The sequence below is a fragment of the Rhipicephalus microplus genome, chromosome 5, assembly GCF_043290135.1.
Source record: "Rhipicephalus microplus isolate Deutch F79 chromosome 5, USDA_Rmic, whole genome shotgun sequence".
NCBI classification, from domain to species: Eukaryota; Metazoa; Arthropoda; class Arachnida; order Ixodida; family Ixodidae; genus Rhipicephalus; species Rhipicephalus microplus.
In genome coordinates, this window is record NC_134704.1 from 188,380,208 (window position 1) to 188,394,199 (window position 13,992).

The 13,992-nt window shown below is 44.3% G+C and overlaps 1 protein-coding gene across 3 annotated transcripts in view; it reads right to left on the reverse strand.

Moving 5' to 3' along the window:
- LOC142818066 (uncharacterized) overlaps nucleotides 1–13,992 on the reverse strand; it is a 499,687-nt gene that overhangs the window by 39,716 nt on the left and 445,979 nt on the right. For all 3 annotated transcript variants that reach the window (XM_075896306.1, XM_075896305.1, XM_075896307.1), the window contains 2 exons: nucleotides 9,130–9,326; nucleotides 4,041–4,138 (listed from right to left, as the gene is read on the reverse strand). In XM_075896306.1, the coding sequence (XP_075752421.1) occupies nucleotides 4,041–4,138; nucleotides 9,130–9,326 (295 nt within the window). The remainder of the gene's footprint in view (nucleotides 1–4,040; nucleotides 4,139–9,129; nucleotides 9,327–13,992) is intronic.

A 13,992-nucleotide genomic window follows, 5' to 3' on the forward strand; every position in this document is an offset into this window, starting at 1 on the left:
AGAAAAGCACCGCCGTATCAACGCTACAATTTCACCTTCGAAGATTTTACGAAAGCCACCGTCAGGTGAAATTGTGAGAACATTTCACTCAGAACCACTTTGTCTGAAAAAATATCCTACAAAAACTAAAAAGTTTGAATTACCATTCCAGCTAAACGGTATGACGCTGGTGAGAAAAAAAAAGCCCTATAATATATCGCGAGAGAAGCGAGTATGGCTTCAGAACGAGATTCGAAAAATGTTGGATGCACAGATCACCCGTCCATTCACGTTTAAGTTCGCATAGACCATCAAAAATGCACCATAGGAAGATGGACGTATTCGACTCTGCATGGACTACAGACAATTTCCTAAGCAGACTGAGCTTTTCTTGCTCTACATGTCACGTATAGGCTCTACCTTAGATGACACGGGTGTCTGGAGATTTTTTCGCGCATTGACTCAAGTCAAAAGTTTTGGCAAGTTCTGCTTTCTAAGAAGTTAGATAAATATTCTGCCTTCATCACGCCTTTTAGCATCTATGAGTATATCCGACAACCATTTGGATGAAAGAACTTGCCCACTTGGTTCCCGAAAATGAAATACGTCTTGCGACCATTTCTCTAGAAGTTCTTTAATGTCCACATAAATGGCATAATAGTTTACTCCCGCAACGAGTAAGAGCACTCAAATCATCTTGCTAGTGTACTTCATGAAGTTTGTGACACTGAGCTGAAAATTATTAACAAGACGAGTGATTTTTTGACGGGAAGTTGTGTTTTTTAGACGAGTATTTGACGGCTAAATCAAGACAACAAAACAGCAGTCAGTCAAACGAATCGCAAAAATGCCGAAGCTCTATGACCTACACTCTTTGCAGGCATTTCTGGGTCCTGCAAGGCATTTGTGATCATTTATTCGAGATTATGCGACGAAAACCAAATGCCTCACAGTAATGACTAAGAATGTGCCATTTCAGCAGACAGCAGAGTGTGAATCCGTATATGTTAGCCTTGTAACTATTATTTCGACTGATCTGATCCTCACTCTTCCAGAATTCGAGTTGCCCTTTGAACTGAACACCGATGCTTCTTATTATTTCACAGGCTCAGTGCTGTGCCGGAGAGATACTGACTCTCTATGCAGCCGGCAACAGAGGGTCGCGGGGCACTGTCTGTTGACCTTTTCTAATAGGGAATTGAAATACGCGTTGACAGAGAAGCAAGCATTCGCTGTCGTAATGAACATACGCTATTTTAGACCTTACCTGGATGGCAGAAGTTTCATGCTCTTTAGTGATCATCAAGCCTTAAGGCAGATCCTTCAACTCGCCAACTGCTAGGTGGGTGAGTGAACTCCAGCAGTTTCTTTTTATGGTTCCCCGCAGGTCTGTAGAACACCTCAAAGACGTAGATGCACTTTGAAGACTTGCGATAATCTCTTATTAGAAAAATGTGAACACAGCTTTGTTGTGGGAGGAAACTGCAGAGCTCAAGTTCTACAAAAAGGACAGGTGACTGTCTCCAAAAAAACAATGGTGCCTCAAATTTTGGAACTGTATCATGATGTCCCATGCTCAGCTGAACACGATGGCGTTTGGAGGACAAATCACAACCTTCTTCAGTGTTTCCAGTGGAAACACATCAAAGAGGTTTTTCAATGGTATGTTCCGTTTTCCCATCATTGTAAAGTTCGCAAAGCCAAGTTTCTTCAGAGAATGGATGAGGTAGTTTTGCCTCACCATTCCGACGTGCCGTTGGAAGTTATTCATCTGGATTTCGCAGACCTCAAAAAGAAGGCTGTAGAAGTAAGAAGAAAGCATTCTTTCTTAGTGACAGTAGACCAGTGCACAAGATTAGTAGATGCACGACCAGAGACAGAACAAAAAAATTGTGTGATCACTCTTTTGAGCATAGAGATGTTCGATAATACAAAAAATAGTACTATTACTTAATGAACCAGCATTTTTGAGTCCCCGTTTGTAAGATTGGGCAAAGAATCGAGGAGTTGTAATGCGACGCTGCGCTCCGTATCATCCTGCAGAAGATGGCGTGACTAAAATAATCATTCGGGCATAGAAGCAGGTAAATTCAATGTATCCAGGTTTTCAGGGCGAATGGATGTGCTGCTTGGAGGCAGCTGTTGCTCATTACGATCGATCGCACACGGAGAGCACTGGTTGCCGCCCATATTTTGCAGCTTTTGTACAGGCAACCGTGCATCTTGCTGACTAAAAACTTCGCATTGCGGACCGCCTACAGTTATGCGAAAAAAGAAAAGCTTCGGAAGCCTACCAGTGATACCGGGAAAATATGAAGAGAAACTTCGACCACCGCCACAACACGTGGATACCTCTATACAACTGAACGATCTGGGGACCTCATCACGTGTGTGTATTGCAGTTCAACATGGCGTTCTCAAAAGGGTTTGTTACACCAACAATGATAGTGTACTAGAGTTTGCGACCATTGGAAACACCTTCATGTATTTCCCCAAGAGGAATGAGTCTTCAAAAAGAGGAAGTGTACATAGAGGTTAGGCTTGGTTGGGAGGAGGGCGAAAAGGAAGAAGGTGTTAAAAATGAAGACGATGGCTGACACTCCAGCCCAGTGCAACTGTGTATCAATAAATATATTAAAGCCAGTAATGGTGGAAGTGAGATACAATATTGAGCGATTCTTTACCACTGCTAAACCAAAAAAAACATATCATTGAAGTTAACCCCGTGCGTCGTCATGAGTGTCTTTCCGTTTTCCATTGCCATTGGCGCGTTGCAACAAAGCTCAAAAGAAATATAGGCACTTAATTTGTGCCCTTCAGGGGACAACCAGCAGAATGTTGGCGCCCTGACCTCGTTTTTCTTCGCCATAGCTCTCGAAATATTTTTCCTTTCGTTTCAGTGAGATTTCTCGCCATTATTAGCGGCATGGTAACACCTCAGCAACATCTGTAATTAACTGAAAAACTGGGTACATATAATTGCGTGTTTTCTTTGTTGAACACAATGGTAAATAAATATAACCGACAATAATGCCAAAATCTATAGCAAGTGTTAATATAAGTAATTGTTATGTTTCTAAAAACAAAGAAAAGTGCGCAAAAATAACAAGCAATAGACAGGGACTGAACTTACGACAACTGAATAACGTGTTCGATAGCCTTACCTACCACTGCGGTTATCCTGCCGTCCACTTTACGAGGTATGTATGTGCGCGAAAAAATATCTCTGTGCCACCTGTAGCCATGACGGCAAACTTGGAACACTATTTTCCTGTCTGTTGGCGTCAGTAGCACGTGAACCAATTGAGAATTGGCCGCAGATCAATAATCCATCGTACACTACCTTAACTTCACTTCACTTTGGAGACCACCTGCAAATGGCGGTGTGATCCGGCACAAAAATTGCACTGCCTCATTCAAATTTTAAAGTGATGACAGGAGCCCACTGCAAAGTGCAAGAGCGGCACTGCTCTTCGAAGCCGCCATCCCTATATTGGAGTGAATCCAATACAGGGACTGCATCTTTTTACAGAAAAAAGACAACTGTCCCGGGGCTCCCATTGTCGTTTCTGAGCTGTATTGCAGACCCTAACTGGACGCCCTATTCGCATTTCGCCGGTTCTGTTCTTGCATACAGCACGTTATCTTGCGTCAACATTCATTTCTTCTCATTCGCATTACAGTTATTTCTAATAACCCACCCTATAGCTTCCTTTGCCTTGTTGCCAGTTAGATGTTATAATAAACAACGTATAGGCTTCTATTACTTCCAGCCTTGTACGTTGTGGTCGTCTAGTGATTATGGTGTTTGGATGCTGACCTTAAGGTCGTAGGTTCGATCCTGGCTGAGGTGGTCTCTATGCGATGGAACTAGATGGTGGTTCATTATGAGTGAACGTTAGAGCGAAGCAGATGGGTAATATTTCCGGATCCGTCGACTACAACGCCATTCATAATCATTTCGTGTTTCAGTATGTTAAAACACCGATAACAATATAACTTCCACTGTACGGCACCTTAAGCTACCGTATAAAGGCGCATTGTAAAGCTTTGCAACTCACCTTCAAAGGCCCTTTTCCACGTGTGGGAAAGCTTCTCGGGTTCATACTTCGAACATATACGCTTGATCTCAATCTCGCCGAATGTCTCCACAGATGAACTTTCAAAGGGACGTGATGAAACAAAAAAAAACAATTTTAGAAACAGAAGAGTAAATTCATATTGTGTAGCAGAGAAAAAAAAAACTCGGCAGATGTTACGGTCATTCGAAATTCACATTATGCAAAGCATGCTAGTGAGGTGGTTGGGATGTTTTTATTGAGACGTCATAAACAAGCGCTAAATATATGCAAAAATGAGCGTGCACACTTAGGCAGCCGCAAATGTTTTATATTAGTAATTGTTTACAGGTCCGTAACTATGCCAACAGCAACATTAATATTAGCTACCCCAGAAGCGGTAAGGAGAGATATGAGTCTTTGTTCGCGCTGGTTGGCAAGAGGGTGGTAGCCCTAAACAGTGCTACAAAAATCATTAGCACCTAACTACAATTTGCGTTAACGCGACATGACGGCTGTATCATAGGTGTACTATCAGCGTCAAATGAAACCCGAACAGCATCAAGCTTTAGCAATGGTATAGTGTGTGCCGTCTGCTGTCGTTCCGGACAGGCACGCGTATATGCGCAGAGCTGCTGAACAGTATGCAAGCGGCTGTAAACGTTGATAACTTGATGGTGCGCACTACACTGTTAACAAGGCTTGTAACTGTTCGGGCTTCATTTGACGCTGATAGTACATATGTAGTGTTTACACAATTGAATAGCTAGTATTGCAACCATATTTGATGTTACACGAACATCATGGTCTATTTAGGAAGTATACACGAGCCCTCGCGTGGCTATGTGGCGTAGCATTTTTTGTGTGTGTTCATTGTCACACAGAAAGCTAAAGGGATCGGTTTCTACTTCGACGCTCATCTTTATTGTTTTCAATCATCCGGTCAGCGCAGCCTCTGGCAGGTTTTTCTTGAAGCTCAATCGTTGAAGTTATCCATGTTTGTTCTTGCGTTTCTGTATGAATGTATAAGCTTTATTTTGTCCTTCGGAATGCGCTTTAGCCCTTTCCGGGCTGCTCCTATGTCGGCGCAGAAAGAGCAAGTCCCTCTGCTACGTCACGCGCCCGCAGAACTGCCCATATCTGTTCGAGTCGGGAGCTTGTAATCGCGGCCTCCCATTTAGATGACGTCATGACTTCCCCACAGCAGAACGCGGGGCATCGCCAGAGTGTACGCTGCAAGTTAGCTATATTGCCGCAGAAGCAATATATATTCCTTGGCTGTATTTCGTAAATAAAACAAGTTCCATATAGCGTGGGGTCAGGGTGGGCCCTAACCTGAAGGAGCCTGATTGTCAGAGCGTGAGGTATGCTTAGTTTTTTGTGCGATAGACGGTATTGTCTCCGCGCCATGTGAAAATGTTTGTCTATTCATTATACGAGATTGGAGGGTCGTGGTTCTCTAAGTCATCAGCGCCACGCCCCCCGACAACTATAGTGTACGCGGTTTACTAGTCCTTGCACAGCTAAGTGAACTGACGCAATGAGATTTGGCGGGACTCTCTCAATGCGTCACATGTGAGCTCGGAACCAAACCAGTATATGTGGCTCAATTTCGTAGTCTCGAGCATACAGCACAGCTGGTTTTATTATTGTTTCCTTGGCAAAAGCTCCGAGTACCAATCTCCAGTAGCTGTAAATTGTGGACCTTCTGTTATTCAGCAAAGCACTCGCAATCGCCACTGGCTCTGCTACCTAAGCCACCATCGTCCAGACCATTGTCAGAGTTTCTGACACTGCCCTCGTGGTTGATTCCCACTGCCCCATACTTCTTTGCGCCGGGATACCGGACCGCACCGACGAAGCATCAGTCTCCGGCACGTTCCTGAGTCCTTTGTAGTAGAGCCTTTGCTCCTGCCCATGTTCTACTGTTTTTATGCTCGGGATAGACATTCGGCGGGATGGCGACAACAGTGATTTGTTGCCGCTGTTGACTAAGACTGCTAGAGAAGCGAGACTTGATTTCCAGCGGTGGAAAGCCGAGATCCCACACGCTCTTTCTACCTGAACGCATGGTAAACAGCCTGTCGAATCGTGCCCTTTTCTGTGCCTTTCCAATTTCTTCCAGCCAGTTGTGCATGCCGAAACGGAACAATCTGTCAGAGCTTGTGCACATGGGAAGTCCTAGAGCTCTCTTGATAGTCTTTCTGATGAACGTGTTGAGCTTATCATGCTCCGACATCTGCAAGTAGCGCATGAATGCAAAGCAGGTGAAACTGCACATAACAAAGGCGTGCATCAACCGTTCCTGGATAGATATAAAATTATCTATTACCTGTGGTACATACATGCCGCCGGGCATGTGCCACTGTTTTTTGGAAAGTGTTCAAGGACGTAAGCGACGAAATTGTGAGAATATTGATGTCATGACCAGCGAGTCGTAATTGTCAAACTATCATACCCTCGCGTACTTACTTTGGTGTACCTGAAGTTAGGACGGTGATCATAGAGCAGCCAGACATGGAAAGCTAGATAGATAGACAGATAGACAGACAGATAGATAGATAGATAGATAGATAGATAGATAGATAGATAGATAGATAGATAGATAGATAGATAGATAGATAGATAGATAGATAGATAGATAGATAGATAGATAGATAGATAGATAGATAGATAGATAGATAGATAGATAGATAGATAGATGCCTGTACTCGTGGTTCAAGAAAGCGTATACTCGCCAATATGTGTCGAAATAGGAGAGACGTTTGCGTATACTCAGGAAGTGAACCTGTTGTCCAATTTATCCTGTTTGTGGTGGATGGCATGGCGAAGTAATCGATGAGCAGGCGGGTTGATAATCTTTCCTCTTTTTTGATTATGAAGGCTGATTTTCGACAGAACAATGTTCAGTTTTTTCATGTTGTTCTGTAAGCGTGTTCAAAAGCGTGTGTTGCTTGGCTACGTCTTTACGATGCTGCTGTAGTCTTTTTTAATGTTTCCGTTCTCCGCTGTGTAGCACGCTTGACAATCATGGAATGAAATTTTTAGAGGACGCCTGGGTATCTTTTCGTTTCAAGGGATTTTGTTACTCGGAAACTTGCTGTTTCAGTTCTGCTTGAGGTAATAAGGCAGACTTGTGCTTCATTGTCACAGAAGATTTTTGAGAAGGACTTGCTCACCACTCATGCACAGGGAAGGGGACCCCACTTCTTCATTGTTGTCCTGGCAAGGGGGGGTTGTCGTTTGCGCCTTTCTTCCGTTCTAATGAGTTACATGAGGCAGCCATGGCTTATGAAATAATGCGTCACTCTCTTGAGCTCAGCTCTGCGTGCGCCTGCTGGAGAATAAAATCGGTATGTTAAACAGTGCCGATGCATCAGAATGTGTTTATTCGATGGCATGCAACGAGTTAAACTGAAGGTATTTCCCTCTATGCACTGTCTTTGGATAAACGCTTGTTGAAAGCCCGCATAAGGTATGTTGTACTTAGATGACCAGGAAAACCGAACAACCCTTGCTTTCTTCCTAAATGAAGAAATCAGTTGTGCTCTGAAAAGAGACCAGGTGAATGTGACAGAGACATCTGCGTCCCGAAGAAATAATTTCGGTGCAGGTTGGAACATGGCGGCGGCTTCTTTTTTGGTGGCTTTCAATGCGATTTTGGCTCAGGTGCTCACACCGACGCTCCCACGAACACTTGGTTGAAGATTGATTTCCTAAATAAAATGTGCATTTTGCACGCGTAAGTCCAAAAGACAGCACATATTATCAGTCTCGAAAGGAATGGGCCCCTGTAGAGCATCGTTTTTTCAACTCTTTTCTGAACCAGTCAACAGAGTAGTTCACTAGTAAGTGCGCGAACGTAGATTTGACGTCGCTGTTGAGGTTCACGCTCTTTAGCTTGTCAACACAGCCCGCGGTGTCCTTTACGTACGTTGGCCTTCGTCTTACGAAGAGGCAGAGCACACCATAGTAAGAAATAGAGTGCAACGTGGAGCACTTGTAGTGCAGAATCGGCCACAAAGGGATGGTAGCTTTTAAAAACTTAGGCAGCCCGAAGACGGCAGGGGCCGAGTTATGGCTACACAGCAGCCTGTTACAGTCCCTATTTTCAGGCGGCACAAACTTGAAATTGTCAGCTGTTGCATTTGAAGATCTGCCTCGGTGTTCCTTGTAGGATCTCGGTCGACCTTCGAATACCTAGTTTTGTGGCGGAGAAGCTTCCTAATTTTTTAAACGTAGTCGCCACGATTCGTAACAACTGAGGCATTCCCAAAATTCGCATTCAAGATAACAATGACTTTTTATTATGCAGTCATTTTATAGCTTCATTGTCAAAGAAGCTCATAGTTGAAGTCTTAGCATTGTGAAAATTTGAGAGAGGCCTAATATTGCGGGCACGTGCTTGACTTTGTAGAGCAGGCTCCACTTGATGGACGGCAACTTTTACCACAGACACCATCTTCCGCATACTTGGCGTGCTACCAGTACGAAAGTTTAGGTCGCGCTTCACAAGACGAAGCCATCAAGTTTGCAAACATCAGCTTTGTTTTCAAGAGGTTGACAGTTGTCCAGCAGAGACAAAACTTTCTTTCTGGCTCTTTTCTCAATTCTTTCACATAGTAGCAGCAGTTCTGTTGCAGAGTTGAGTAGGATGTAGAGGATTTTTGTGGGAACGACCTGCTTCAATGTAACATATAAATACATGTAAATATAATATGTTAAACACCTTACAGATTGACAAACGAAACATATTTGCGTTAATATATGTTCTTCATTGTAACGTCAAATCCAGTCCGCTTTAAATGCAGCTTAATGCATGGTGTGCCCTTTCAGAAAAGATGGGTAACATCAGGCTTTCCAAGTCCTAATCAATTCAAACAGCACTTTTCGGCGTTGTAATTATTGGGACAAACCATTATGATTGCGGCTCTCAGAAAGCGGCAAAGCACACCTTCGCTTTTTTAAATTTTCAAAACAATAAACAGTACACGTCTTGGCTTTGCATGATTACAATAATAACTTTTTATATAGGAATGTAGCAATTTTTAGGCAGTATCAGTATGTCTAGCAAAACGGAGTCAACCCACACGAGTCCAACTTGCAGGATGACCCCGGCGGGGGTGGGTACAAGGCGAGTTCATGGCGTGCGTTTGGTCGACCATGGCGTGCCCAAGCATTCATGGAGGTCACACCAGGTGGCAAGTACGAGACCGGGATGCGCACCGACGCACGCCACACCCTTCGGTAGCGGTCCACGTTCACCGCGTATGATAGCGTGAGGTCCACCTGCAGAACAACAGCCATGATAAAGCACTCTTTTTCTGCGACACTTACTTTGTTTTTTTCTTTGCCTGATAATATCGGTGCACTGTAACTAATCGAAGGGTCACTCGCCAGGCCCAATACTGATAATCATGATAATCATGAGACGCGTGTCATGTAAGAACATGACAACATACCACGCTCATAGGGTGATTATTGTCGTTTCGCTAGCTCCACATACACTAATTTTGGCATCACGTGAGGTCAACAGATGACGAAGATAAGCGATACATCCAAACGTGATAATCATGACACGGAAGTCGTGTGCGGCGTAATTTATCTCCACCTCTTAACGTTGTGGTGATTTGAAAATGGCATATTGATCCTTCTCAATCGTGCTTCGCATTTTATCGATTCCCACTGTACGTAGAATCTGCCATTTTTTGGTTGTTGTTGGCCAGCGTTGTTTTGAGGTCTAATGTCTGTTTTGGCGGGATGGTTTGGACCCGCTGGTTTAGATGCGGTAGAAGAGATGAACACAATTCATGCACGAAAGCGTACGACCGTGTCATGGTTGCCGTCTGCACGTTGCGCTGACCTGGGGGCACGAACGTACGTGAAACATCGGCAGATCAGCCCTGCGTCTTAATGCGATTCACGAGAAAAAATGTAAAAATAAAGAACGCTCACATTGCCTTATTGCGTCTCATTATTTATCTTGAGATTCATATTCTCTTCAAGCCACAAAATACGTGAACCACTCATGTTGTGTCAAATAATTTTCGCTATGTCACGTGCGAATGGTGGCAACGTGAGAGCACAGTCATCTACGTAGGGAACCAACTTCACTGGCTTGTCGTGTATGTAGAGCCATACATGTGCGCACGTCATGCACTAATTCTCTAAGCGTGCTTCCGCGAAAGGAAGGGGCAGCAGCGTTCATTTTAAAATTCGACCTATTTCCGCGGCACGTAGCGTATGAAATTGTGGCAGACGTGATCATGAGCGCCTAATTTGCGCATTGCGCTTGTCGGCTCAAAATTGTGCAACCTGGTGAGTGGCTATTTAAAAGCAAACTTGGTAAGCGGCGTTTGCTGCAGATTGCGAGCAAGAGGAGAACAACGCAGATACACAAAAACTTTGATACCTAAATGTTTCTTGCTGTATTCTACACTTAACGTAAGCAATAGTGCAAGGACTACAAATGTGACATGTGTAGCTGTATATATGACTCCTCTTGAAAAAACTTTTTGTGTGTGCGCGCGTACGTGTGTTCGTGTAGTGGGTGCATGCGCACGTGATTGCGTGTGTGTACTGGAACATTGGCCAGACTTTGCACAATCAGCATATCCACCCATAAAGCTCGATTACTCGAAGCTAGGAATATTTCTGGCGTAATGGTAATTATTGAACACTGTAACGTCTCTGAACAAAAGTCCTACATATTACCATGGGACACATATTTCAACGCCCATCTATTCATTGAGAAGCCTCCGATGAATGGATGAATGTATGAACTTCATTTGGTCCTTCAGAACGCGCTTGAGCCCGTTGCGGGCCACTCCCACGTCGGAACAAAAAAACCAAGTCTTTCTGCTGCGTCGCGGGCCCGTTGGAACCGCTAATAAAATATGAAATCTTGCTCACACCTGTAACAAGCAGCGTTCTTCACCTAAAGTTAGTCGCAAGACGACTATTTCAACCGGTCACAAATTGCCGAATTTTCCCCAAGCAATTATCTCCGCTCGGTCACACGCTCCTAGACTTTTTAGGCACGTGAGTGAAATCAGAATGTGTGAAATGATGAGGAGCACATAACAGGTGGTCACCTTATTTCACTGTAATAGATCAGTGCAAACAACATAAATGTAGACGCGGATTGTTCGTGTCGACGTATATACGTTGAACGCAGGAGTTAACATGCCTCGCTTTGAGTCACTTTTTGTCACCAGGTTCGAGCGACCGGCTCTAATGATTTGTGTAAACAAGGCGTAAAACACACAGAGACAAATGACACTCCAATATGGCTTCGTTTTGTCTGACACGTCGAATTACTTGAAAGTAGAGCTCTTAAGTTTATAGCTGCTTTTCCCTAATAAGGTGCACTTCGACAACATTTAGGGGGGAAGCTCCTCAAGGAGTGCATCTGTGATGCATGCATCTCTAGGTACGTGACCGCCTGGTCCGTCCGCCCTCTTCGTTCATGTGCACCTGCTCAGAAACCAGGCGTGACCGCCTGGTCTCTGAGCAGGTGCACATGAACGGAGAGACGGGCGGACGGACGGACGGACGGACGGACGGACGGACGGACGGACGGACGAACGGACGGACAGACAGACAGACAGACAGGCAGGCAGGCAGGCAGGCAGGCAGGCAGGCAGATGGATGGATGAATGGATGGATGAATAGACAGGTAGATGGAAGCACAGACGGAGAGATGGGCAGACAGACAGGTACACACGGGATGAGTGAAAGAAACAGAGGATGGGTACCAGGAAATACAAAGATTTTAATTACAAAAAAATTGTGTTTTCACATAAAGCGTGAGGCAGTTAACGAAAGCTGAAAACATTAGTGCAGTGAAGCGCTGCTACAGGCGGTGACTTGTTATTCACTGTGAAAGACTTTCGAATAGCCAATTTTGGGCCTATGAGCTGTGAGGCTCACAAATGTGTGCTACCTTGAAGTACAAATCACACGATAAAAACGCTGACGGGAAAGAAAAGACGAGATACAGCGCTTACTCACAACAAAAACTTATTTCAAAAAGAAGCGGAATCAATACTATATGTAAAAGCAACGCAACGAAAGAAAGAATCATTGGGCAAGCTCAATGTGACGAAATGCAACAGAAGGCTTTGTGGCTGATGGGGCGTGCAAGCTATCAGTAATATGAGACATCTGCACCTGATAGTGCTAGGGCTGGCTGATACTATTATCACCTTTCGGTAACATACAGACTGTTTTCCGCTACACTGAATGGACACTGCCACGTTTGAACACTTGATGCAGTGGCCTTTTCTTTTCCACCATTGCCGACTACCGGGCGATTCGCTGTCGCCGCTTCTCGGTTGAAGGCCGTCAAAGTGGGCGCAGCGGTTATAGGGCTAGATGTTGACAAGGCGGACAGTGCGGTAAGCGCCGGTGATTCATGTACCCTCATATTGCCCCCCGGCAGCGCACCGGGATCGGCAAACTGCTAACGAGTAGGCGTTTAGCCACGTTCCTGAGAAGAGAGACACAAAGAAGCGTCGCGTATTACCTGTTATTGAAATAGAAATAATACGGAGACTCTCAGCCGGATTTTCTCGCGGGCGTTGACGTCGACGTCACCGATACACACCCTATATGTATACGTATCTGTTTACACGTAACCGCAAGAAAGAAAATATTCCACAAAAAAAGTCTGGCGCGTGGAGTCGAGTGTAGGGCCTCTGAAACGTGAGTTCAAGGCGTCAACCACTGAGCCGTCGTTTCTACGCTCGCTCGCGCCCGCATAGCCTGCGTTGCCTTCCTCTCGCCGTAAGCTGCAGGTGAAAATCCGCCACATCGCGACCGCGCCGCCGAGAAACAGGCCTTGATGCTTCAGCGAGGTGGCGCCATATAGCTTCACTTAAAAAATAGCTGCAGAAAAGCGTCTATAAAATGCTTTCATGATTTCCCGTGAATGTTGGTCTCTGGGACAATGTAAGATTTTCGTTTTAACAAATTAAAGATTACAATAAATTATTTGAGAATGGCTGACCAAACGAGGTCCTCTTCTATTTTTTACAATACACACATGCTCATAAACTTTTGTGTTGACGCACCGATTCATTTGCACAAATTTAACCTTGTTGCAAGGACACAGAATCTTGTATACTGGCTTAATTGAACAATCGATTATTTATTCTTATAGTATTGGGCACTTCGCCGTTTGTCATTGTTTTCCTCGTTTAGTTTCCTTTCTACGGCTGCACATATTTGCTGCAACTTGTGGCCAATGCTGAAAAAAACATCAACTTAATATCTGATACCCACAAATTTTATCTCGTTCAACAACGTACGCACATAAGGAATTACGGCTAAATTATATCTAGTGTGGTGCGATTATCTTTTATATCCTTCTGCCCAGTCTTCACACTTCTGCCACTTTTTTCACAGGCGTTCGTGATAACCCATTCAGAGTATTCTGCTCCTTGGTCTTCAAACCTGCTTTGTGACGCTTTTTTGCATTTTATAGTGACAGCTCTAGAACAATGAAGACTGAATGCATGCAACGCTCAGGCCATTTTTTACAGCTTTCGCTGTAATGAAAACTCAAACAATCGCTTATCTGCACTAAGCGAATACTTCTAACAAAAATGATATTCCACTGCAAAATACGATCCTAAATTTAAACATGCAATTCATTTTAGCCGGCGATTCAGACGTGAAACTGAACCCACTGACACATTCCCTAAACACACTTAGAACATCAATGACTTTGCTTTGTAAGTAACAAGTCTTGACAATAAGTAATAAGTAAACACCCTCGAACCGTCCAAGGCCGTCTCCCGTCGTACTAGTAAAAAAGAACGCTGGCACTCTTCGATTTTGCGTTGATTAGCGCAAACTTAACAAATTGACAAAGAAAGACATTTTTCTTCTTCCGCGCATCGACCACTCACTAAATCATCTCCGATGCGCCCGATACATTTCCTCCGTGGAT